Source organism: Halichoeres trimaculatus, unplaced genomic scaffold, assembly GCF_033239565.1.
Source record: "Halichoeres trimaculatus isolate MK-OKI-2021-1 unplaced genomic scaffold, fHalTri1.1 fHalTri1_scaffold_12, whole genome shotgun sequence".
Lineage (NCBI taxonomy): Eukaryota > Metazoa > Chordata > Actinopteri > Labriformes > Labridae > Halichoeres > Halichoeres trimaculatus.
Genome location: NW_027437190.1, coordinates 8,324,479 through 8,350,965, shown reverse-complemented (window position 1 = coordinate 8,350,965; position 26,487 = coordinate 8,324,479). Strand labels below are relative to the sequence as shown.

At 39.4% G+C, this 26,487-nt stretch overlaps 1 protein-coding gene and 1 pseudogene across 3 annotated transcripts in view; one reads left to right on the top strand and one right to left on the bottom strand.

Annotated features, from left to right (window-relative positions):
* dpys (dihydropyrimidinase) overlaps nucleotides 1-13,014 on the bottom strand; it is a 19,751-nt gene extending 6,737 nt beyond the window's left edge. The window contains exons 1-6 of one of the 3 annotated variants that reach the window (XM_074683368.1): nucleotides 12,891-13,014; nucleotides 7,895-8,151; nucleotides 5,358-5,516; nucleotides 3,997-4,176; nucleotides 366-555; nucleotides 59-215 (exon numbers count right to left, since the gene is read on the bottom strand). In XM_074683368.1, the coding sequence (XP_074539469.1) occupies nucleotides 59-215; nucleotides 366-555; nucleotides 3,997-4,176; nucleotides 5,358-5,516; nucleotides 7,895-8,151; nucleotides 12,891-12,924 (977 nt within the window). In that variant the 5' untranslated portion in view covers nucleotides 12,925-13,014. Of the gene's footprint in view, nucleotides 1-58; nucleotides 216-365; nucleotides 556-3,996; nucleotides 4,177-5,357; nucleotides 5,517-7,894; nucleotides 8,155-12,890 lie in introns of all 3 variants that reach the window. The other 2 variants (XM_074683370.1, XM_074683369.1) reach the window with 2 other exon arrangements.
* LOC141801413 (homeobox-containing protein 1-like) lies at nucleotides 8,145-26,487 on the top strand (annotated as a pseudogene).

The window sequence follows — 26,487 nt, the reverse complement described above, 5'->3', positions numbered from 1 at the left end:
AAACATTTCCACATGAGTTTTAAAGTTATTGAATAAGATAAGATTCTGTTCCACCTACTTAGCCAGTAGATCCATGAGGTACCCCGGGGTGCTGGGGTCAGGCCTGAGTGGAGGACCCATGACATAGGCAGCAGCGTGGGCCCACTCTTTGTGCCAGTAGTGAGATCCATCTGTGCCCAAACCGGCTGCAATGGGCTCCCCGAACACCACATTCCCTGAAATAATTCAGAAACTGTTTTCTCTCTCTTCACGGTTTCTGATAGTATTGTAATGTTGACGTTTACTAAATATGACTGTAAATTTTAGAGCCATTTTACTTCTCTTTGCAGTTTTTCAACACCAGGTGGCAGCAAGCCTCAACCTACCGTCTCTGCGTGCATCAGCCACCACCTTTGCAGAAGATTTGCTCATGACATGGACCACATACAGTGGGCAGTTTACAGCGTTGGCAATGGTTATGGCTCGCAGGGTGGCCTCTGCTTCTACTTCCTCTGGACGACACAGCTGGTGGCCCTCAGGCCCTGTGATACCCAGAGACAGCATCTTCTTTGCTCCCTGCGTATTTAAAGCACAGAGAAAACAATAAGGAAGGGACATCATCATCATCATCATCATCATCACTGTCAGCAACAACAGTATCTGAAAAAAAGAGCTGACTGCTAATGTTATTATGAATGTTTTTTTTATTATTCTTTAATAAACAGCTGTGTATTTTGCAGTCTGTGGAACCCCCAAAGATTCATATTTAAATAAATAAAAACAACATTTTGAAATAAATACCATTTTGATAGAATAATAGAAAAATATATATGACCATTAAATTGTGAATTAAGGCAATGTTATTATGAAGTATGTTTTATTATTCTTTAATATCAAATTATTATAATTAAATATTTCACAATGACTATTTTAACAATGTCATACTTATTTCAGATTATTACTTTTTATTCATTTTCCAAGCTTTTATGAAATGAAAAAAATGTTTTTTACAAAGTCAATTTTGATTCCCACCCTCTAGCTTTGATTGACAGACCAAGTCATTCTGATGAAAAACGACATAATGAAATTAAAAGGCCATTGTGGAAAAGGACATTAAGAACTAAAAATTGACTTAATAAAAATGTATTTTTTTTGGTTTGTTTGTTTATTTTTGTTTTTAAATAAAAGCTTGGAAAATGAATAAAAAGTAATAATTCCAAAAAGTATGAAAAAAGTATGAAATTGTGAAAAAAATACTTGTTATGAAATATTTAGTCATAATAATTTGATATTTAAGAATTATTGTTATAAAAATTGTTATAACATTGCCTTATTTCACAATTAAATGGCCACATTAGGTATTTTTCTGTTATTTATCAAATGGTGTTTATTTCAAAATGATGTTTTTATTTATTCAATAATGAACCTTTTGGGTTTCCATAGACTGCAACATACACAGCTTTTGTAAGACTGTTATTTCAAACAAGGCCTGACTCTTCCATAAACCATGTCACAGAAGCCCTCTAATAAGGTACACCTTGTAATTTTTCTCTCATTTTTCAGAACATTATTATCTAGTTTTACATTTTGGTCACTTAAATCATTTTGCCAGGGAGAAAACCGACTTTAGGAGAGTTTACAGTTAATGGTCTTGTCCGAGAACACTTCAACATGTGGACAGCAGGACCTTGGATAGACCTTCTGACCCACTAATTGGACGGACAATCTGCCTTAAAACTGAGCCACAGCTTCTCCTCAGTGTCTCTATTGCTTTGGATGAAACAACAGTGAGGTCTGTATCTGATCTCTCACAGAGTATCATGTCAAACTCTTTTTTTTATTGAAGATGAAGATGTAGAACTTAAAATAAAATCAACTTTTTATGTTTTCCAAACATAGAGAATATATAGGCCATCTGAGATTGTTTTACATTGTTTTACAGCTGAGGTCTCTGGGTGCAGCACTATAACAGTGGCAAGACTTGCTGTACATATTAGTGTTTGCTGCCCCCCAGTGGTCAGCTGTTGAACTTAAATCTTAAACCAGGTATGTCCAAAGTCAGGCCTAATGGAGGACTAAGGTCTATCTTCATACACTGCCCATTTTTGATCTTACAATGTATTAATTATGGAATTAATCATTTGTGTGTATATTATGTGTAAATTTTATTTTTCTGTCAAGAGCATTAATAAAACTAAAGTCTATCTAGAAACGCCTCACTAAACTACATTTGGGCTGTGCATAGGCTACTTGTATAAAGCTAAAGCTCTGTACATTCTGCAGAAACACTTTAAATGAATGTAAAAATATGGGAGTTAAAAAAAACAGATTAGAGGACACAAGATTAGATTAAAGGTATGAAAGGGTGCAGAAAAGACAAAAAAATGGTGCATAAAAATATTGGCCGTTTGCAGTTCAAATAGTCTGAATATGAAAAACAGTCCTGATCAGATTCTGATACTGCCATAAAAACATCCTGACACATTTTCCCACATCGCCCCCTAGTGGAGTACATTTTCCTTGATCAGCAGCAGATTAGGCTGATGTTCATGCAGCACGTAACACTGCAGAAAACTGACCATTTGGTTTCAAGAGACACCCGAGGGACAGGTAAGGTTTGAGTTTATCTGTCTGTGATGATGGAACAAGGAGGTTTGAGCACACTTAGAGACTGACTTTTACAGAAAGCACTAAAAGGAATAAAATCCAAAACATCAAAAGAGTCCCTCTAAAGAAAAGTATGGACATCCTTGTCTTAAACTAAAAAAATATGGATTATACATCATATATGTATATGATGTATATATACAAACATTAAAATTAGATATGATACAAGGTAAATGAATTTTAAATGACTGTGCTGTGGATAATATCTACTCAACAGCACACACTGTCACTGAGCGATGGATGCCTCATATTAAATCATCTGTATTAAAGTTAATGTTTGTACAACAGAGGATAAGAGGATAATAAAGTTGTACTTTTATGTGTTTGTGATTAAGATCAGTTGGCTAAAACAACAGTGGATGATATTACCCAGCTGCCCGTGTTAAAATGAAGTGTGTAGATCATCTTATGAAGTTACAGCTGAGGACAAACAGAAGCATGCATAGCCTGTTAGCCTTAAAACTTCTTAAAGAAGCAGGCTACTTTTAATTTTGCTTTTTGCACAAATGAGCCACAGAATCCTGTGATGTTGATACTCTGCAAGATCAGATATTTGATATACCTGTGCTGGAGTTTCCTTTCACAAAATGCTCCATGTTTCCTGGAGTTCAAGTGGATGGGGAGTCTTTATAATCTCTTCCTTTGGAGTTTGTAGTGTATGTTTAACCAAAGAGGTTAAACATACACTACAAATTTGACTTTTTTTTTTTTCCTTAAAGTGGTGAAGCATAATCTGTCCTCAGCTTCAGGGGTTAAAAGTTTTCAGCAGCAGACATCAGACAGGGCAAATGCTGCTGTTGGTGTTCCATCATTTTGCTTTTTAAATATTAACTCTCTACAACTCTGCAACCACAGACAGCCCAAATGAACCTTGTACCGGCTGGAATTTGCAGGAATGCAGCAGGTATGTCCTTCCAATCAATCTTTAATTAAAAAAAGTGAAAATGAATAAATAAATGAGTAAAGATTGAAATTTATAAAGACTTTTTTCCTCTGTTTCTACCAAATATGACCTCAAGATCTCGTGTAGACTTTTTATTGAATGACACTGAGCAGGATCTTGCACGATTGACTGCCATCATGTTTAATGTTAACCTATAGTTTATGTCTAAGCCTGTGTGTTTAAACATCATCTTATTTACCTGACCTGCAATAAGAAAGGTCATCCTGATAAGAAGCACTGCAGCATACATCTTTGTCCTTTTTGACCGAGTTGAACTGGTTTGTTCATTTACTATTGCATTATTTTCAACAAACATGGCATTTAAAATACCTCACGAACATTTCAAACCACACAGACTACACAAAATTCCTTGCAACAAGCAGGTTTCCACACTTGCACACGCTCACCTCTGCAATCAGGTCTCCATTCTCAGCGTGCACCTGGGCTATGGCTCCTGTGTCTTTACACTTTGAAAACGCAGCATACAGCTCATCATCGCGGAGCATGAACACGTCTTTGTACGCCATAAACATCTTAAAGGAGTTGACTCCCTTCTCCTCCGTCAGCGTCTGCATCTCTTGTTTGACCTGCAAGAAGAGTCGGTTTAGAAACATGCAGGAATGATCCTGGATTAAAGTTTGGTCATCACTGGAAGTGGCTTCAAGACTGAACTACAAATTAAAACATAAAGCTATAATGTATGATTTGGAAGCTTTGTACATCTTAATAACACAGTTTAAAGGGCTGTTATGGTCCTACGTTCCAATCTACACAATATAAAGACCAAAAAGAACGAATAAATCCATTCAGTATATCCGCTGCAAAGCTGCATGCTAGTTGACCAATCGGAACCGCGCATGGTCCGTGAGTCCATCCAATCCGTCTCCCTCGCTTTGCACCGTCATGCCCATGGTCCCACCTCGTCTTTCCCCACTACCCCTCTCACGTCAGCTAGCTGCTCAGCTACCGAAGTGTCATGGAGCCAAAGAAGACTGAAACCAGGAAGCTGTTACTGTTAACCTCCACAGGGAAGGGAAGAAAACGAAAAAGTTTCAAGGAAAAAGGCTGAAGCAAGGAAGAATTATGAGCGATACAGGTACCAACAGAGACTGAATATTGGAGAAATGTACAACCGGTGGAAAAAGCTGCAGAGGGATTTGGGACTGAAGACTGACACAGAGACAGCTGAGTTTCTGTTGAACAGGTAATGACTTTGTTTACCACAGTGGGAGATGTCAGCTGAATAACTCTGGTTAGTCTGTGCCTTTACTGGCTAATGACTGAACGCTGCTGGTCAGAACGGGTCGGCTCTGTCAATAGATTTTAGCATAAGTTAGCCACACATCTTTAGCATTATAAACTAAGCTGGTGAAGACACGGTGAGAAAGGTAAAGCCTCGCCCACAGTCGGCTCTGCTCTGATCAGCTGGCAGTGGCAACGCCTGACCTGCTTTGCCGGCTAATTCATGGTTTTGATCGCGCCGGTCCAATTGAAAAAGCTACCACTGTGTGTTACAGAGTGATGACTGTCATATTTGTTACATTTTCTGCCGGCCAGCTTCTTGCTCTGTCGGAGGGGGCGTGTTGTTAGGAGGCGAAGAAGGGCGATACAAGCTGGGGGGCGGGATCTTGGAACGGGGGGGGGGTTAGACCATAGCTTTAAGTTTCTTTTTCCTCTCATTTCTACCAAAAAATTTTTAGAACAGTAAATCACATGTATGTTTTGTTCAATGAGTAAATATTTTGGTGAATTTATCATGCTTGTTAACCTTCTCACTCCACCATGTGACGGCAACATGCAGAGAGTAGTCACAGCACACTTTGGGGTCAGCTGTTTGACGCCAGCGGTCATAAGCCTCGAGGAGAGATTTGCCTCTTTGAGGGATGACAAAGTCCAAGATCATCGTGGTCCCTCCTGCCAGAGCAGCCTGTTGAAACACAAGCATTAAAACACAGAATCAAGATCTGGTTCATTCCTGCGTGTGCTATTTCTCTGGAAATAATTCACCATTTAGTTTTTGTCACAAGTAACTTTTTCTAACTTTTATGAACTTCTGTCAGTCACACAGCACATATATGGCTTTGGATAATCAAGATTTGCAGGTGGTATAATGATTGAAGGGTGATGTGATGTTAAAAGTCTGATGAAATATTTCAGAGTAGAGCTGAAATCATTGGTTAAACTTTAGGGAGTAGAGAAGTTTTTATATCAGCTGATGCTCTGACAGCTGAACTTAGAGCAGCAGCCTGCAGTACCTTTATCAGCACAGTGTCGGACTGGTTACTCATTGCCAGTGTCAATGATAGTGTTTGTGATTTGTTTTACAAATCAATGTCACTGACTTTATGGACTATGGACTACATGGAGACCTATAGTCAGAAACTCATGGATGAAGAAGCTGTCGTAGAGGAAATCTATAGAAACCTGTTCACATCAGGTCTGTGTGATCTGATTTCAGCATTGACATCTGGTGTGTCCTCATCAATTGTCAGGGGGTTTGTGTAGATTACAGAGAAACTGTATAAACTGCCCTGAGGTGTGCAGCAGGCAAAGTGACATGGCTCATATCTGTTTCTGATATTAGCATGGTTAGCTAAATTGAGATGAACACAAAAACATTACTGTCCCTCTCAGGATTTTTTTTTTTCCAGCAGAATCAGAAATAAAAATCCACTGTTTGCTCCTCACTAAGGTTTGTGGCACCTTTGATTGGTTTTAAGTTATATTACTTCATTTGTCTGCCTGATTTTAAAATCTGTTTAATACATTTGAGCCTTCTTTTAGATATTTATTTCATTTGATCTTATGTGTCTTATTTGCTATAACCAAAATGTTCTCTTAATTGATTTTTAAATCTTTTTTTTAATGTTTTTTTCCTGACCTTTTCAATGATTGTTACCATGATAATGTAAAGCACTTTAAATTGCCTTGTTGCCAGGATGAGCTTTATGAATAGACTTGCCTCGCCTTGGGGAGGCTTACGAGTTCTTCAAATATCTTCAGGGTTTTAGACAAACATCCCAATGAAAAACAAACCCTTCTTTTTTGTTTGTAACTGTTTAGACAAACTTTTTTTTTGTTTTCAGAAAGAATTGTTTTTTTTCTCTCTGTATTTATTGTGGCATTTAGAGCAGTCATGTCACCATGAGTTTGATAAAAGTTATTGCGTAACGATTAACAACTGCTTCACAAAGGTGGTCTGTGATGTACTACAACTCATTTGTATCTCACAAAAATAAGTTGTAGATAGCTTTTGGCTTGGACTGTTGTTTCAGTTGCTTTTAGTTCAATGTTTGTGAGTGTTATCAGTGACTCTGTTGTTGCTTAATAGCCCTCTGACACTTGGACTATAAAACTTGTGATTACAGCTGACTCAAGCAGCACTTCAGGAATTTTTACTGACATTAAATAATCTGTTGGAAGAAAATCAATTTTTGAACCTTTTTTTTTAATATTACAAGAACATACTGTTCTTAAAATTTTAACTAAGGTTTGGGGAAAAAGTAAATTCCTAAACTTTAAGGATGCACCCAAGTTGACAACCTTCATAATAAAACAAAACAAAAAAAAAAAAAAAGATTATTTTTATTTATTTATTTTTAAAGCAAGACTCAGAGGTGTAAAACTATTCTCTCTGTTTCCCATACTTTTAACACCTCTGAAATATAAAAGTTATGGGTTGTGTCATTGATAAAATTGAGACTTAAAAAGAAAAAAAGAAAAAAAACGAGTTGAAAAGGGTATGCATGTCTGCATGATGAGCTACTTTTACTTTCAGACCAACATAGAGGCTACTTTTGTGCCTCAAATTGAATAATAATAATAATGAAAACAATAATGTAATGATAATAATATCAAAATAATAATTTTAATAATAATAATAATAATAATAATAATAATAATAATAATAATTATTATTATTATTATTATTATTATTATTATTATTATTATTATTATTATTATCATTATTATTATTATTGTACACTTTGGTGCGTTCGGAAAAATAAATTGAGCTTTACTTATTATTACTTCCTTTAACCAATGATAATGTAGGCTATATGCATAAATGTACATTGTCTTATTAATTAATTATGAGACACTTCGATGTGTTAAAATACAAAGTTTTAAAAAATCAAAATTAAAACTAGAGGTAATGTAGAAGCAGCTACTCTGTGCCTTAATGTGAAGACAACGGGTCTGGTCCAACTTCCGTCATCTCTTATTGTCCTAACTTAGCTTGACGGACCTGAATGAGAACAGCCTTTGTCCCACATCTGCTGAGAAACTAACACCAAAGATCTCCACCTTAGTGCCGATGTGGAAGTCGTCCACAGCCTTGGTGCCCATGAATGCCAGCTCCATGTGCGTGTGCGTGTCGATGCCTCCGGGTATGACCAGTTTTCCGGTGGCATCAATGACTCTCACACCTCCAGGGATCTGCAGATTGTGTCCCACAGCCACGATGATCCCGTTCTCGATGAAGACGTCGCTGAACTCGGAGCAATCCTCGTTCACTACTTTTCCTCCTTTGATTAAAATCCCGCTGGGCTTCGCCATCTCTGCTGCTTCGGGAGAAGCAACCAAACCGAGAAAAGAGAAGCAGAGAGTGTGAGCTCCTGCAGAGAAGTCAGTACCAAAGTTCAGGAGATACGATCTCCAGGGTTTGTGTTTTGTACTCCTGTGCTGTCAGATGCTCCGCCCTGTTCAACACTTTACTATCAGTTTACAAAGCATTGATCTGCGCTCTGTGGTGATCCCTGCTCCTCAGCAGCAGAATCAGGATCCTTTTAAAGACTTGTCTCCAGTTTTTCCGATGAAGCCGGTGTTTTAATTTGACTTTTCCCAATTATACAACAGATATCTGAAGAATTCTTCAACTTATTTCCTAAAAAGTGTCCAATCTGAGTACAGACGCAGTCCACATCTGTCAACGTTTAAAATGTCCACATGTGATTCTCAGGTTATGCCGCTAGGTGGCAGCACGAGAGCTTGTTGTTCTACATTAACCCCTGTAATTCATTTAAGCACTGAACATGTGCAGTGCACAGAGGCCTTTAACACAATGAGCAGTCCATGCCAAGCTACTGACTACCCACATACGTGTGCAATGAATTTGGTGCTGTTGGATGAGGAATAACCTTTCTGTGAGGTTTCTGCAGTGAGAAAATTAAAGTCCAAATTCTGCTTGTCTCAGGACATCTCTACAGGACAGTTACTACTTAAACAGATTTCTGAGGCTCTCTTACTCTATGAAAAATGTTTGCAAAATTTCCAAACATTTTTTTATTTTTAATTATTCAAACTTAAACTTTTAGCGGCTGCAGGGAGGTTTAAACGTAACTTTATTCCAACTTAATCTCATGAAACCAGAAAGAAATACTATAATAAGTGAAATCCACACCTTATTATATAAGATGTCAAATATTGAGGCTTATTTACATTTTGTTTTAAAGATACATTAAAAACTGTAACATCTGAGTGATTGTGCTTGTGAAGACGGTGAAGTGAGGTTGAAAGCTATGCAAAGCGTTTGAATGGAAACTTCAAATGAGTTTATCCATGAATTTAAATAGTATATTTACACATCCTAAATATATTATTCATGTAACTAGGTTTAGATGATTGATTGTTGTTTTGTTTTTATCTTCACAAATACACTTTAAACATTTTCAAATACTGCATGTCCTGTTTCTCTGTACTCTCACTAACTTATAGCAGTCTTTGCAAGAGCGTGGGACTCTTTTCCTACATGACTTCAACTCCCTCTGTTACCTCTCTTGCACATTACATCAAATATTTTTGAGTATTTAGAAAAGCACAGTATATTAAATCCTGTCAGTCATTGGCTATTATAAATTTTTGTCTGTGAGAAAGAAAAAAGTCATTATTTTAAACAGCACATTTTAGGAAAAGTGAGTTTTGTCCTGTTATTGAGCTCTGAACAACAATAAATGAACCGAGAGTCTAACTGAAAAATAAATAAACTTTCACAGTTTAACCTTTATAATTGGCTTGGAGATGAATAAACCATTTTTAAAGCCTGGTTAAAAAAAAAGAATCCTCCTCTGTCTTGCTGGCTGACCTATAAACAACAATACTAACACTAATCACTTTTGATTGTTAGAGACGGCCAAAATGGTTAAAAGTTAATTCATTACACATAAGAAAATATTGATGAAGGGGTTAAAATTAAGCCAAACTATCATAACGATAAGTAAGGCAGAGTATGCTGCAGGACTTTAGCTTTCTGTGTAAATATTAAAGCTGACCTTATCTCACTGTACTTTGCATGTGCAGTGTGTTCCAGTTCAACACAAGTTTATGCAAATTTTGTTCTTACTGCACTGTGTTTTTGTCTTATTTTATGTAAAAATCGTCTTGTTATACTCAATATGAGCCACATTCACCTGACTAGTTCAGAAAAATGTCTTGTCGCTTGGAAGAAGTATAAAAAAATCTATCAATAAGAAAAATTTGCTAGAAAATTTGCTTGGAACTAGAATAACGTCTTAATACAATAAATTTTTCTCTTGTTCCACTGGTAGATTATTTTACTTTTTTACAAGAAATTCAGACCTCATTCTGTCTTAAAACAACGTGGAACAAGACATTTGTCTGGACTGGTCAGGTGAATGTGACCCATATTGAGTTTAAAAAGACATTTTCTACTGAAAATAAGACAAAAACACTTGAAAAGATTTCAGTTTTTTGCAATGTGCTGTAAACCAAACACCAAACAAGCCAAGAGCATTGTCTGAAGCTGAGAATGATTGTTCATTTATGCGTACAAGTGAGCTCCCCGAAATACCGCGAGACGGCGCCGAAAACCTCGCGAGAACTCGAAAGAACTCAGAGCACACGGCCTAACTCCACTTCATACATCTGCTTACAGGGGTTACACTTTACTTTAAATTCTTTACCACCGAGGAGTGAAGTTGAGTGGAGGCGGCTGCACCTGTGCACCGACAGCTACTTAATGGGCCGCGTGTATGGAATGAATATCCTATCTTAAATCAAGAGCATTTTAAAATGATTTGAGAGCAGTATTATATGTGATATTGTCCCTCAAAACTCTGCTCTTGCGCTCAAATTTGCTCTGCGCCTGCTCAAACTGTCTCCTCGTGCTCAGTTATAATGCTGCGCGCGCTCAAACTGTGTCCTTGCGCTCGGATATAATGCTGCTCGCGCAGATTTCCTGAGCTCACACTCCGGTTCTTCCTCTCGCGCTGAGGGAGTTTTGCTCACAGATCTCTGTGTGCGCTCGAAAGTTTTTGTGGATCAACCAATAGGCGGCTGACTAGTATTGACCAATCAGATTATCCCTGTTTGTTTATGGATGTGTTTGCTGTTGTTCACGGAGCGTCACATACGGGCGGGCACTCTTTCAACCTGGTTTATCAGCGCCTGACCTCCAGGGCTGTAATAAATGTGATTTCATTAAGTTTTTTTGTCCACTGTTAAAATCAAATATCATTCAATAAATACACCAGCACGGTGTTTTTAACTGAAATAGCTATACTGTATACTCATAGCTGCATGACACAGTGCTCTTCGCGGTGTGCTGGTGGAGAAAACAGTGTCATCATCATGAAGGTAGCGAGACAACAGCTCTCATAAAAAAATGGACCGACAGAGTCAAGAAAATCAGGCTTCTGTTTTAAATTCATTTTAATGAAAACTATATTGGGCTGTGCACTGAAAATTTGATCATATACCTTGGGTTATAGATACATGGAAACTATACAAAAACTACATTTATGTAGGCTTACCCTGTATTTGTTTAATTTGTTTTGAAAATGATTTATAACATTAATAAATGCGAAGTATGATCATACTGTATGCAAGATGTGATCCTTTAGGAGGACTTGGAAAGGGGCTTATCCAAACATTAAACTTATCAATTAGTCATCATTACGTTAACCATTGATTAATGCTTACACACCATTTTCAAACGATGCCTGGCTCTAACATGATTGCTCATCATGTTTATCTCAATCTCCAGTAATCATGCTGTAGACTGGAATATGACACATCTATTTTACACGGTTTATTTGTCTATCAGTAATATCCTGGCTGCAGGAAGAGGCTTCCTAATATCAGTAATTAATGTTCATTTATAGCTGATAACAAAGGGCACAAGGGCATTTATACCTTACTTAATGCATTGGCTAATCAGGGTAAGGTAGCTTATTAACTGTCATACAGGTGTAGTATTGTTCAGGCATAATGTTAGGTATATGATCAAATATTCAGTGCACAGCCCAATATAGTTTTCATTAAAATGAATTTAAAACAACTTGCCTGATTTTCTTGACTCTGTCGGTCCATTTTTTATGAGCTGTTGTCTCGCTAGCTTCATGATGGTGACACTGTTTTCTCCACCAGCACACCGCAAAGAGCACTGTGTCGTGCAGCTATGAGTATACAGTATAGCTATTTCAGTTAAGAACACGGGTGCTGGTGTATTTAATGAATGATATTTGATTTTAACAGTGGACAAAAAACTTAAAGAAATCACATTTATTACAGCCCTGGAGGTCAGGGGCTGATAAACCAGGTTGAAAGAGTGCCCGCCCGTATGTGACGCTCCGTGAACAACAGCAAACACATCCATAAACAAACAGGAATAATCTGATTGGTCAATACTAGTCAGCCTCCTATTGGTTGATCCACAAAAAAATTCGAGCGCACACAGAGATCTGTGAGCAAAAATTCCCTCAGCGCGAGGGGAAGAACCGGACTGTGAGCGCAAGAAATCTGCGCGAGCAGCATTATATCCGAGCACAAGGACACAGTTTGAGCACGCGCAGCATTATAACCGAGCACGAGGAGACAGTTTGAGCACGCGCAGAGCAAATTTGAGCGCAAGAGCAGAGTTTTGAGAGACAATATCACAAAATCTGAGAGTGAAATCAATATAATACTGCTCTCAAATCAATTATAAATGCTCTTGATTTAAGATAGGATATTCATTTCATACGCGTGGTCTGATATCTTTGCTTGTTGAACTGATGAACTGATCACATAGGCTACACGTACGGGAGACACTGGACTCTCAGATAAAGGCTATGGATGATTTAATCGAAGATGAACAAACTACACAGTCCTCTCCAGAACTCGTACGACCAAGTTAGATGTTAAAGACAGATCGTAATGAGCGGGACGAGCCTGTGACCAACGCATTGCTGCTGACAGTAATCGAGAGAATTGAGAAAATGCAAGTGGTCTCTTCGACGGCGCCACTCTGTTGAAACAGCGGTGAAAGATCATACAAGCACCTTGAAAAGCGTTACCGACTCACTTGAATACCTGGGGAAGCAGGTGGACGATGTCATCAAAGCAGTGGAGACTCTTCAAGCCAGAGTCGAAACGCTAGTAGAGAAAGAAAATATCGCTGACCCACTGAACCTCTCCGTGGACGTCGTTCACAGGCTGGGTCCCTGATCACGTGAAGGGAGCTCAGGGGAGACGAGCTCCAGCCGCCGGGTCATGGTCCAGTTCCTGATGCGGACACATAGAGACAAGATCTGGAAAGACGCTAAAACATCTACAGTGCTGAAAGAGAAGAAGATAAAGACAACAACAGATCTGACACAAGAAGCCAAGGATGCCCGCAACACACTCTGGCCTGTGGTGGAAAAAGGAGGGAAGGAGGGGAAGTCGGCGGGCTTCAGTCGTCCATTCGCCCACATCGATGGAAAAAGAGTGACAGTGAGTGACAATGCGTAGGTGAGAAACATCTGTCCCAGTAGTGTTGACTTTGAAAAACTGTTTGTTCAGTGTTTGAAAGGAATATAATTATATGGGACTTTCGACTATTTCTTAATGAGCCCTTCAATAAAACTGGGGAAAAGAAAAGAAAGAAAAAATGCACTGGTCCGTCGCAGATGCAACGCAACAGTTCAAATCCTAACAGAGGGTTTTGAGTGTCCTTAGTTTTTAGTTTTACTTGTTACGTGTCAATCTGTGTTTATTTTTTCTGTTAATGCCAGAGGTATTAGAAATCATTTAAAGAGAAAAGGGTTATTTTTTGCCTGAATAAAAGAGCAGATTTTTACTTTAGTTAAGAAACTCATGCCATAGAAACAGATGTGTCAATGTGGAGGAGTCGGTGGGGGAGAAATGTATTGTTTTCCTTTGGTAGCATCAGATCAACAGGGGTCGCTGTATTACAAGGAAACTTTAAAGGAAACATTATAAAACACTTTTCAGACACAAATGGCAGATGGATAATCCTTATAATTGAAGTTGATCATTTTCAGTTTATAATTGTGAATATATATGCCTCCAAAAGTAAACAAAACAACGCAAGTATATTTTCAACAAAAGAAAACAAAATTATTCAGCTGTCACAAACATTTCCCATTGCCAGACTATCATGGGGAGAAGACTTTAATACTGTGATGGATTAAAGTTTGGACAGATGGCCTCCTGAAAACAGAGTAATGAATGAATCAGGAAATAATTGTGACAGATTGGCCCTCTTTGACATCTGGAGGCATAGAAACCCAAACTAAAAAACATACACCTGAAGTACTAAAGATAGCTCTCAACAAGCTCTCTTCAAGGTCTCATTAAATTGATTCCTAAACCAAAAAAAGATAAACTGATTATTGATAATTGGAGACCTATCAGCTCCTTAAACAACGATGCTTAAATATTTGCCATGATATTCGCTAAAAGATTTAAATCTGGACTGAATGATATCATTGACGAAGAACAATCTGGCTTCATGCCTGGAAGAAATGTATGCAAAAATATACGTTGAATATTAGATATGATTGACAACAATGAATATATTTTAGAGGAGAGTTTTGTTTTATTTGTTGATATTTACAAAGCATTTGACACAATAAGTCATCAATTTATGTTTAAAACGATAGAATGTTTTGGTTTTGGAAATTACTTTCAGAAAGTGGTTAAAACTCTTTATAATGGATGCAATAGCTCTGTTAAGCTAGCTCACTGCACTACTCCCAGATTTGACATCTGTAGAGGGATAAGACAAGGATGTCCTCTAAGTCCTTTCTTGTTCCTCCTAGTAACCCAAATTATGGCTGTGCATATTTAAAAAAGTCCATTCCAGGGTATAACTGCTCTGAACAGAGAATTTAAGTTGGCTCAACTGGCTGATGATACCACAGTTTTTCTATTCAGCAGGCATGAGGTGATAAAAGCTGTTGACTGTATTGAGGAATTCTCTTGTTGTCTCAGGTCTAAAAATGAAGTTAAACAAATCTGTGTTATTTCCACTAAAGGAATGTGATCATTCTCTAGTGTATAGTATTCCTTTGAAGGAAAACGTTACATATCCAGGTGTTATTGATAAAATAGAAAAAACTAGCAGCAACTTCAATTTTGATCATATAGTGGAACAAATAGATCAAAAATTAACATGTAGTTAATGAGAGACCTCTCACTGAATGGCAGGGTATTACTCTCTAAAGCAGAGGGGATAAAAATATATATATTTTTAATACTTACTATTCCTGATCAGTAAGGCTCTGAAATGGTCAGGGGCAGTGAACTAGTCATATTGATTATTGATTATTTGGACAAACTATCACTTATGACAAGCCCTGAATCAAGTGTGGCTTGCTTAAAGTCTTCCAGCGCGTCGCCATCCTTCGATATCTTTAAAGTTAATATTACTGAGAAACATTAAAAGCTGCGTCAAGAGTTGCCAAAAGGGTTTCTCTGTGGGAGAAAATCGAGCCAAATGCGATCATAGACACCATGAGTATTTCATGCTCCACCTCATCTAATCCCATTTCTTCCAGAAATTTTGTAATACATTTTATTATACACAGATCTTTCTCTCTTAGTGTCTTCATTCACTAATCAGAATCTCAAACCATCATCTACCGCCTCAACCAGCAATCCTACCAAGGCTCATCCTCAAGAAACATTATTTAGGAATTTATTTATTTTGATTAGTATACTGACATTATTGCTTATTCTTTCACAACATCTTGGGATGATTTCATGACTATTTTCCATAATTTTCTTACCACAGCAACCATACCAGGTGCTCACCTTTCTTGATTCCGTAAAGTTACGGACAACCATTCCAGACTGTTTCAGACTGCATGTAATGCTGTAAAGCTGATATGAAATGTGCTGAGACTTCATGTTGAATCCTTTCAGCGGTAACTTTTATCTGCTGCTGTCAAACAGCCGTGGTCATTAAGAACTACATTTCCCTCTGAAATCTGGAGACATAGAAGGTTTTTTGTAACTTTCCTCATTTTCCTTCTGCTCTCCTGCAGGATGTTCCAGCAGGGTGAGGAGCCTCGTTTCACCATCGAGCAGATTGACCTCCCCCAGAGGCTGAGGAGGACCGGGATCACACAGGTGGAGATCCTCCACACCCTGGACACACTGGACCACCTGAACCGGAAACATGGACACAAGCTGACCCACAAACCCTCCTACATGCCTCCCTCATCTTCCTTATCTTCTTCTAGCGCCCTCACAGCCTCTTCCTCCATGACGTCCGCAGCAACACAGACAACTTTCCCCGACAACTGACTGTCGCTGTCCCCTAACAGCAACTTTGACAACAGCTCTCCTCTTCTGCCCATTCCAGTCGCCTCACCTGTGGCCATGGCAGCGGTAGCTCAGAACGGGTTGGTTGCAGTGACAAACGGGAAGCTGTCACCACCCTCTGGTTTCCTGTGGGTGTGGTTAGTGGTGGTGTGACAGCGCCAGGCTACGGGTTTGAGACCACTGAGGAGGACATGGACGTTGATGACCAAGTGGAGGACTTAGTGAGGTAAGACAGTAATCCACAGATCGAGTTTATCATCACATTACGCTGTTTGGACAAAGCCTGAAGCTCCAGTCAGAAACATCTGATTTCATTAAACTGGTTCTGAGCTGTTGACGCACATGAAAAGGAGCTTTACGGAGTCGTTTGACACTTCTCTTTATTTTTATGCACCAGATGCGAAAAATATCATTGACTTCAGTAAGACAACTCGCGCATCAAACAAGGCTGAGCATCACTACTCTCTAACTGGGACAGGGGACAGTGCTACCATGCTAGTTCAACCAATAGCTAAAATGAAGTGAGTGAAGAGGTCAAATCACAATTTGATCTGACCTCTTCACTTAATCTCCTCACAGTGAACTTTTTTTTATTATTCCTGTTCCTAAAAACAGGTGGTGCAGCACACAGACACGATCACTTAATCCTACATTTCCCAGATGAGCCTCTGCTGGTTGTACTGTTGGGTCATCCCTGGGGCAGTGGTGTGTACGAGGTGGGGGGTCCCACTCATGGTCCAATTGTTGAGAAATGCATTAAAGTGCCAGTTTGGGAGTCAAAACACATGCTAAAATGTCCTCTTGGGAGCCAAAATGCATGTAAAAGTGCCCCCTGGTTAGCAGAACACACTAAACTGCCCCCTTGGGTGGTTTAAAGTCCGTGTAAAGCAGAAACAAATTTGTGTTGTTAGTTTGTCACAGCAAAGAAACATGCGTCATTAACCACTGAGCCAAATTTGAAAGTTTAAAAAAATTGTTTAGTATATAAAATTAGGTCTCAAAATCATGGAAAAACAAGCACTTCTCTCTGCTGTGAGACGCTGGGGGCGTGTCAGTTAGCAGCGCTGAAACCACGCCCACACGCGGGAGGGAGCCGCCTCCGTGTAACTGTGACGGTGACAGCTACACTGACAATGGAAGCTAGCGCTAGCAGCCTCATCGGACGGATCCAGCCCTACCTGTTTGAGCCATCGGAGCCAGAAACTGACTCTGAGACAGACACTGATAGTGCTCAGCCTCGTTCCTCTCAGTCTCCAACAGAATGGTGAATTATTTCTCACATTTATGCAATTTAGAAAATCTGTATTACTGACTAATAACGTTGTAGCCTAGCCAAAAACAGGCTATCAATATGTAACTATGAAGAACTTTTTTACACTCCACCAGATACTTGTCTGGTCACAGATAAAAAAATACTTTATATATATATATATATATATATATATATATATATATATATATATATATATATATATATATTGCTTATGATAAACTGCTCTCTTGGGTGGCAAAAAAGCCTCAGTAAAAAAATCAAATAGTTCATTCAACGATGGCTTTGTCCTGTCAGCAGCAGGTCACAGCATATAATCCTATTTTTGCCAGAGCTGTGGCACGTTAATTTTATAAAAAGCAGATCCAGTTGAACAGGAAGTTGTGCTCAGAAACCACCTAAAAATGCTCAATGACTTTTAACATAAAACAAACCATTGGGAGGTTTGATCGTCTGATAATCTTCAAATAGTTACCAGTGAATAGTGAATTCCATTTTTGCTTAAAATGCCTGTCCCTAGTCCTGCCACATCCAGAAAATATTTGGACGCAGAGATTCAGTGTATGTGATGCACTTGTCTTCAAAAAGTCTGATCACACTGCACTGGAGGATCCTCGTGCTGACTGGCCATTGTGGTGTAAATGATTTACTAAAGACCAGGGCCCGTGTGTACGTTCAGCCATTAAACAAACAGGACCATTAGTCCTAACGTTCTATTAACGTTTGTTTGGCTTCAGTGTTAGCTGCATGCACGACTGCAAATAACTGTCCAGTTAAATAATTACACCATGAAAGAGACGCAGGTACAGATTACGTCATAATTCAGGGGGGCCTCCTGAAAAACGCATCAAACAAACTCAAACTGCGCATGTCTACCAATCATAAACTGCAATAAACTTGGAGAGAGGTAACAGTATGACTGAGAAAAGATCAAGAAAATGTTTTATAGCTGGAAAAAAAGACATATTGTTATAAGAATGCACAAACAGCTGTTAACCGTGAGTCATTAATGTAAACAAAGAGAAAGAGAAAGTTTGGCGACCTTGAACAGAATAAATGCGTGTGGTGTTTCTGAGCGCACAGTAGAAAACCTCAATAATAAAATCAGGAATATGAAAGCTGTTTTGTGAAATTAGCGCTGCAGCAATGCTCCAGTACATTGATTAATAACTTTTAAAGCAGTTTATGAACGCCAACATTTCACCACACACATCTTGGAAGGACCCAGACGCATTAAATCATAAGCAAACCAAACTTATAAAACTGACAGCAGTGAGCCTCGCCGGCTTGTCTCCCTCTGTTCACTGAAAGAATGTGTCTCCTAAATCTTAAGTTGCTGTATGGTTACACATTGCCACCTTCCCAAGGATTGTCCACTGTCTTTACATATTTCATCTCAAACTGTAACGTATCGCGCGATGTCCGCCTTTATCCCTTCTGGGATGAATAAAGTATTTTCATCTTATCTTAAACAGCCGAACAGTCACTGTTATCCTGCTGTTAGCGCCTGTAATGGTGGGGTTTACCTCCATTAAACTTAACGCTCCTTTTGGCCGTGAACCTGGCTCATGCATACCACCAATCAACTTTTTTTCCCCGTTAGTACAAACAGTCCGTTTTTCGAAACAATGGCTTATCATGCAATCAGGCCCAGATTTTTTTTAACTCTTGTGAATGATACAAATGAAGCTGGAAAGTATTGAACGTGTCAGGATTTGAGCCATTCCAATGCACAACACGCTCCATTTGCACAATCTGTGGTGTGACTACCACATCAGATAAAGAGACAATCAGCAGCGGCCTGCCTCAGTCAGAAAAATAAAGTGATGATGACTTTAAAAAGAAAACAACAACTTGGCTTGAAAAATCCACAGTGCTGCTAGAGACAGAAAAGAGAGATGCTCACTGTTCCTCACTTTATTTCAGCTGCTGGTTTAGGTCAGGAACAGCTTGTCCCTGAACTGTCAGGATAATGGAAGTATTTGGCCGAGTCGAGGTAAAATTAGTGCACTGATTTTTATTTCACATAATAAAAAGACTTATCAGTTTTATGGTTTCTTTTTAATGCTGCAAAACCTGCAGACAGAGTGATGATGGTGGGGAATGACATGCGGGGAACAGGCTGGATTCAAACCCAGGCCACCTGCTCAAGGTTGAACCTCAAGGGGCAGGACCTAGACCACTAGGCCATCTGCGCCCTGATAAACCCTTATTTGACAGTAAGGACTGTACGACATGACAGATCATCAGTATAAGTTTCAGAATTTAAAATCTGCTTGTTTAGAGTGTTATAGGCTGGGGGATTAATAGTTTTCACTCATTAGAACGCTCGACCCTGACTACGACACGATGCAGACAGTAGAGTAAGTACGTGTCAATGAGCTTCAGTGTTATATGAGGTCTATCTGCAGCCTCCACCACACACTGAATCTGAACATAATACAAGGATTAATATCTTAAAGTATCAACAAGACTGTACATAGCCACACACACACACACACACACACACACACACACACACTATAAACGTATTAACTTGTCGATAGTCCACACAGAGACACAGGGAGGTGCTAAGTATGTCTGCTTTCTGTTAAAGTCGTTTATTTCCCAGCCTGCTGCATGTCTCTTCTCCGCCCTGAGTCACAGCGTCTTTACTGCTAACTCTCCTCATTCACAGATCAACATATACTCACGCTTGTGAGGCTCTCAAAAAGAAAAAAAAAATTTGTTGTTGTCCCTAGCAGACAGACAGGGAGCTGAGCAAAGACAGCGATATCAGCTGTATTTTTATATTTGGGCCGTTGACAGCACGCTTTCTGCAGATACACTCATCTCATCCAGATTGTTAATTATAACTCAGATACTTCAGCAAGGTTTCTGTGCCAGCGCTGTGTTCAGATTGATAATTAAAAGTCAATTTAATGATTTAGGGTGCCCAGGAGCTCATTTTTTGCCGTGGTATCAGAACAGATATCTAGTTTGATTTTTCTGCTTCAGTCACATAATTAAGAGGGTTTCATTGTTGGGTCTTGGACCATGAGCTTTTCCAGGCAATATTTGGTGACAGCTGCAAAGAAAATATTTCTTCATCAGGCAGAAGCCTTAACCAGACTTGTTGGTGGAAAACTATCTGCCACAGCTGATGGGTGTGAGGATAATGTTTTCTTTCCTTTGGTGTTAACTCCAGACTCTCCTCTCTGCTTGCAGGAGGGACGGTGCTGTGATCGAAGAGGAGATTAAGTCCTTCCTCGCCAACGGGCGGATCTCCCAGGCTGTGGTCGCTCAGGTAACAGGTGAGTGTCAGCGTCAATTATCGCAAGAGCTGACCTGCAGATATCCCCATATGGGGATACATGTATATATGTATTGTTAATTATCAATGAGTTTCAGCTGAGTTGAGTCACGTGTACCTGCTTCTATTTAAATGGCTTCTCACTGATCACCGTGTAAAGTCTGAGGAAGAGCGTTTCTGCTCAAAACGTCACTTCTAATAAACTATTGTTTTGGGAGCTAGTTTTTGGTGTGCAGATCTCTTTACTCATTTTTCATATATTGCAGATTTACAAACTTTTTAGTTAACATCACAGTCTAATCAACAAATTAATGACTGTCGGCTCGCGTAGCTGTAGCGGTTACTCTATGTAGTGTGTAAATGCTTATTGTGTATGCGTACACAAAAAAATTAATGCAGTGACACGATTTGTATCCACCGTATTTGTCCTGATAACCTTTCCAGAGGGGGTTTATTGAGCCATTGCAGGTAGTTTAGTAAAAATCTGGACCGTATTCATTGAACATATTGCCAAAGCCCTACAGGTTACTCTCCAACAGCACCACCTGCTGGTGCGACAAGAGTTGGAAGTCAGTAGACAAGCCTGCACATGCACACACAAGGAGGCTGTACTCACTAGGAGCAGATAGGTAAAGCTGCCACTGCTTTTTGTATTATTTACATTGTGTGCATTCTTGAGGAAATGTAAGTGTTTTAACTTTTGTTTATTACGTAAGCCTGAAGCGGAGATGGTTCATTTATTTTTTTACCCCCATTTTCTGAAGGTCATGATTTAATTCTGTGGTGGACTTGAAACATATAATTTGGGGGTGATCTTTTCCCCTAAAGTTCAGAGAGTGTCGTAAAAAAAATAAACAAACCATTCTACTTAGGGCTTCCATAGTTTTTGGAAAATTTAGTTAATGTTTCAATTTGTGTTTTTTTTTTCTGGACACATACAAATTTCAGCTGTTGTCCAGCTTGTTCCAGGATTAATATTGTTACAGTTTAGTAGCAGTTTGCGTCAGTGGATGTTTGATTTATCTGTTCAGCAGCGAGTAAGAATTTTGTAATACATTTTATTATACACAGATCTTTCTCTCTTAGTGTCTTCATTCACTAATCAGAATCTCAAACCATCATCTACCGCCTCAACCAGCAATCCTACCGAGGCTCATCCTCAAGAAACATTATTTAGGAATTTATTTATTTTGATTAGTATACTGACATTATTGCTTATTCTTTTAACAACATCTTGGGATGATTTCATGACTATTTTCCATAATTTTCTTACCACAGCGACCACACCAGGTGCTCACCTTTCTTGATTCCGTAAAGTTACGGACAACCATTCCAGACTGTTTCAGACTGCATTACGCTGTGTGAGTTACATATTGTGCCTTCTGATCAATGTCAAGTGTCCTTGCAGCACAAACGTATTACCGTACTAATAAAATATTTGACTTATGTTAACAGTTGAAGGACCTGCAATGCCATTATGGGGTGCACAAGGAAAGGTGGTAGACTATCAAAGGAGGATCTGTGGATAAGGGCTGGTGGTGAACAGCGTGTAATTAAGGAATTATTAGATTCACAAATAACAAAAGGGGAAACATCTTGGAACCCTCAAGTATGGCCAGAACTTTAAGTTTGTTTGTTTTCCGTCAACCAGGAGAGGTTAAAGAAATGGCTATATGTTTCATGGCTGCAAGACAGGCGAGGGGTTAGGACAGCAACCCAACAACTAATGTCACAAGCTGTTGTGCATGTTGGAGGCCATGTTTGCTCCATTAAATCAGTGCATACATCCACCACAGACACAAGCACAGAAAATTTGGATGAAGTGAAGAGTGATGAGAGTTCCATTCATGACTATGAGGCAGACCAGGGTGGAGGAAATCAGAATCCTGATGACCTTGAAGACCTGCAGGAGTTAACTGCAAATACTGCAACAAATACAGATTCTGCAATTGAGACTTTTACAGTGACAGATACAGGTGAGGAAAATTTGGACGAAGTGGAGAGTGAAGGAAGTGCTGTCCTTGATACTAATTCTTGCCTGGATGGAAAACATCAGCTCAGTAAAGTTAAGAGCTACACCAACAAAACATCACCTGTAAAAAACATCCCAAGTACAAGTGAAAAAGATCAGTTCAGACCAACTCAACCCGGATCTAAAAAAAATTTAAAATCCACATAAAGAGAAGCAAATGGGGCAAGATCAAACCAGGCCAAGGGCAATTAAAACTCAGGAAGTCATGGACACATGTCTTGTACAGTAGCTTTCAAAAGCACAACCCTTGCTGTTCTCTTGCATTCAAGTACCAGCATTTTAGAGCACCTAAGAGCCGAAAGACTTCATCACCTTACATCAAAATAAAAGCAGTGTGCATGTTTTCATCATGCAATGCCAAATACTTCTATGAAATGCCAAACAAACCCACCAAAAATGCAAAAAAGATAACATTTCACGTGTCTCGAAGTGGCAAAGTGGCACATTTATGTGATGAGACGAGGGCAAGGCCAGCCAGCAATCAGAGGAGAGGAAAAATTGCAAAGGCAGTCACTGGTGGTGTGAGTAACGCTTATTTTCAGATGCTGGGGAAAATGCCATCACTGGAGCTACTTGCTGGTAACCTCAACCGAGCACTCTCAAAAGACATCCTCAAAGTTGTGTCCGCAGAGATTAGCAGAAGCACAAGGCTTCATGATGACATGGTAATGGAGCTAATGGTAACACAGCAAATAATGAAAGAGTCTGATGCTGGTTACATTTTCTGTCCAGGGTAAATCCAACATTTGCAAGTGGATCCCTTCAGTGTCCACTATACTGAGCAAGGACTTGCCATTTTTGCTGCTCATCTACGGCAAAAGTCTCCAGTGACCCTCTTCCTTGATGCCACAGGTGGTGTTGTGTGCTGGCTCCCCAACCAACCCAAGAGGGTTCTGTATTATGTCCTCTGTTTGCCAGGTGATGGCAAAAACAGACCACCTCTTCCTGTCAGTGAAATGGTCACCAATGACCACATCATGGCCAATCTGTCCTTTTGGCTAATGAAATTTTTGACAAAAGTAAAAAAGATCACTGCCATTAAAGTTAGGCAAGTGGAAACTGACTACAGTTGGGCCCTAATGCAGGGTGTTTTGCTGGCCTTCAACAAGCAAGATATTTTGGGATACCTGGAGATGCTGTGTAAAATCATCCAAGGCTCTTTTACAAAAAAAGAGCTGCAAACCATCACAGTGCTACACCTGTGCTCAGCACATATCCTGAAAGTGGTCTCTGTTTCCTCTTCCAGGAAGACCAGAGATAAAGGCCTGAAGGAATCTGTGAATCATTGTGTGGCACATTTGATAAATAGCAGCAGTCTGAATCCTGCAGTACAATTTTTTGGCCACATGGGTAGGATTTTTGGAGGTAGGTTCTCCCCTAAAGAAGTAGAAGAGAGCTTGGAGGTCATCAAAGGCTGCATCAAGAGCAAGACCAATCTGGATGATTCCAGCACTCAGCCACTGAAGACACAACCTGAGCTACCAAAGAGAGCCAAGACTGTTCTTTCCATTTCACCATTTCTTAAGTTTTTTGAAGGGGTCCTGGAAAGTAACCAGTCCAATGTGCCAGATGCCAATGGAAAGTGTGAGGAGAACCCATACTACTGTCCTGATATCATCAGTGTTTTGCTGCAGGATTACATGGGGATCTTCCCACTTTGTCCAGGCCTTATGCTGCAGGATCTATGCAGATATGCAAGTGATGCAGATCCAAGCAAAGTTGATACAGCAGACACCAAAACAAGGCTTACTAACTGACATGTTGAAAATTGGTTTTCAATCACAAAGAACCAGTTTCTACTCAGGGAATGCTTCCTCAGACCTGGCTCTTTCATTCGGAAGCTGCATATCTCTCTGTGTGAATGCTACAAGGAACACATCTTGCAGCATGGCCTTGATGCTGGGTGCTGTTGGGCAGACCATTGAAAGACACAAAAGAACATACTGAAGAGCAATGGGTAAAACATAGTGTGCCTGCAGCTCCGAAAAGGACAAAATATTTCCACCCTCCCAGATCCCAGCTCCTATGGGAGTGAAAAGACACATCCAAAGACAACAGATGAAGACCTATAAAAAAGTACGTAATAAAGATGCATTGTCAGATTTTTAAAAAATGGATAATTACAAGACCTCTGCAGGTCAAATGCTGCAACTACTTTGTTTTTAAATGTAATATTTATTTCAAAGATTGAACATGTTGGCGCTACCCAAGTAGCTGCCTGTTGCAGCAGCTCTCTCGTCTTTGTCTGTTTCTTGTAATTTTTTTCGTCTCTTTTTCGTCATCTTTGTATTTGGAGTGGATCATTTCTTTGAATGGTTCATTGTTGGTCACGGACACCAAACTTTTTGTGGCTTCAGCGATATTTTTACTACTTTTCTCCTGTGTTTGTCTGGAGATCTTACATGTAACCATGGCTGCATTGTTTACATGCGAACTCAGCTGTTAGCAGCCTGTAGCATGTCAATGCTAACTAGTGTAGGGCTTGATGATTTCCCTCGAGCTGAGGAGGAGGAGGTGAGGACGACGTGCCGGTTCTCGGATGTGAGCTGGGAGATGACAACGTGTACCTGTCCTTCCATCCATCGTTGTTGGGAACGTGGGATCTAGCTCTGGGGGATGGACGAGCTAGCCGTGATAACCCAGCGGCATCGTGCTGTTCATGGACGTGGCTGACGGAGCTGACATCGGACGTCGGCGACACATCGGAGGAGCTTCGCCTGCTGTGAGCAGACAGGATCCAGGAGACAGAGAATGAACAGACTGCTGGGGAGGCTCAGTCCTGGACCCTGTGGAGGTGGAGACTGGCTGGGCTGGAGGACGAGTGGTGGATGGGAAGTCGTCATCTAATTTCTTATGGACCTTTTTGCACTTTCTATACTCTTTCTTACTTTTGTTTTCTTAAATGCTGCGGTGACTCCTGAATTTCCCCTCGGGGATAAATAAAGTATTTTCTATTCTATTCTATTCTATTCTATTCTATTCTATTCTATTCTATTCTATTCTATTCTATGTTCTTCTCATTCTCATAAATTGATATGTTGATGTTTATAAGATATAGGCTTCTTTACTGTAAGTCAAACACTTACACTACTTTATCATATTTAATTTTCCTGCGTACATGTTGTGCATATTCTTTGATTTGCTTGATTTAATTCTGATTTATGTGATTTTATTTTTCAGAAGGTCGTTTAAAGGTCAAAAATTGGTTCACAACAGAGCACAGGAGACACTGGACAGGTATGGCATTATATTTTCAAAAGTTTTCTGTTCTGTTGGGCAGTTTACAAATCCTCCTAATATTCTGACTTAAGCAGATCTACCTCTTAAATATCATAGATTTGGACTTGCAGCTAAAGATGACCAACAAAAAGGGGATGACCAGACAATCACCACTTCAACAACAACAACAACATCATCAACAACAATAACAACAGCAACAACAACAGCAGCACAATTGGTATTGGTGTTTTGTTTTTTTGTTTTGATTGAATCTATGATCTGATCTATGAAACATAGATGTTTCAGCTTAATTTTAGGGGAGTTGTCATAGGATTCATGTCTAATACAGTCAGCTGTGTCAACTCATGTAAATATGTTTTGACTTGTATAAACCTGTATGTTGATTTCATATCCATTACTTACCAAGTCTTAAATCAACCATGAGGCAGTTTTTAGAATTGCAATATTTCAGTTTTTAGTGAAAAAGACCACTGCTCATGTTTTGGCGAGGAGAATCCAAAAGGACAGGAAGGAAT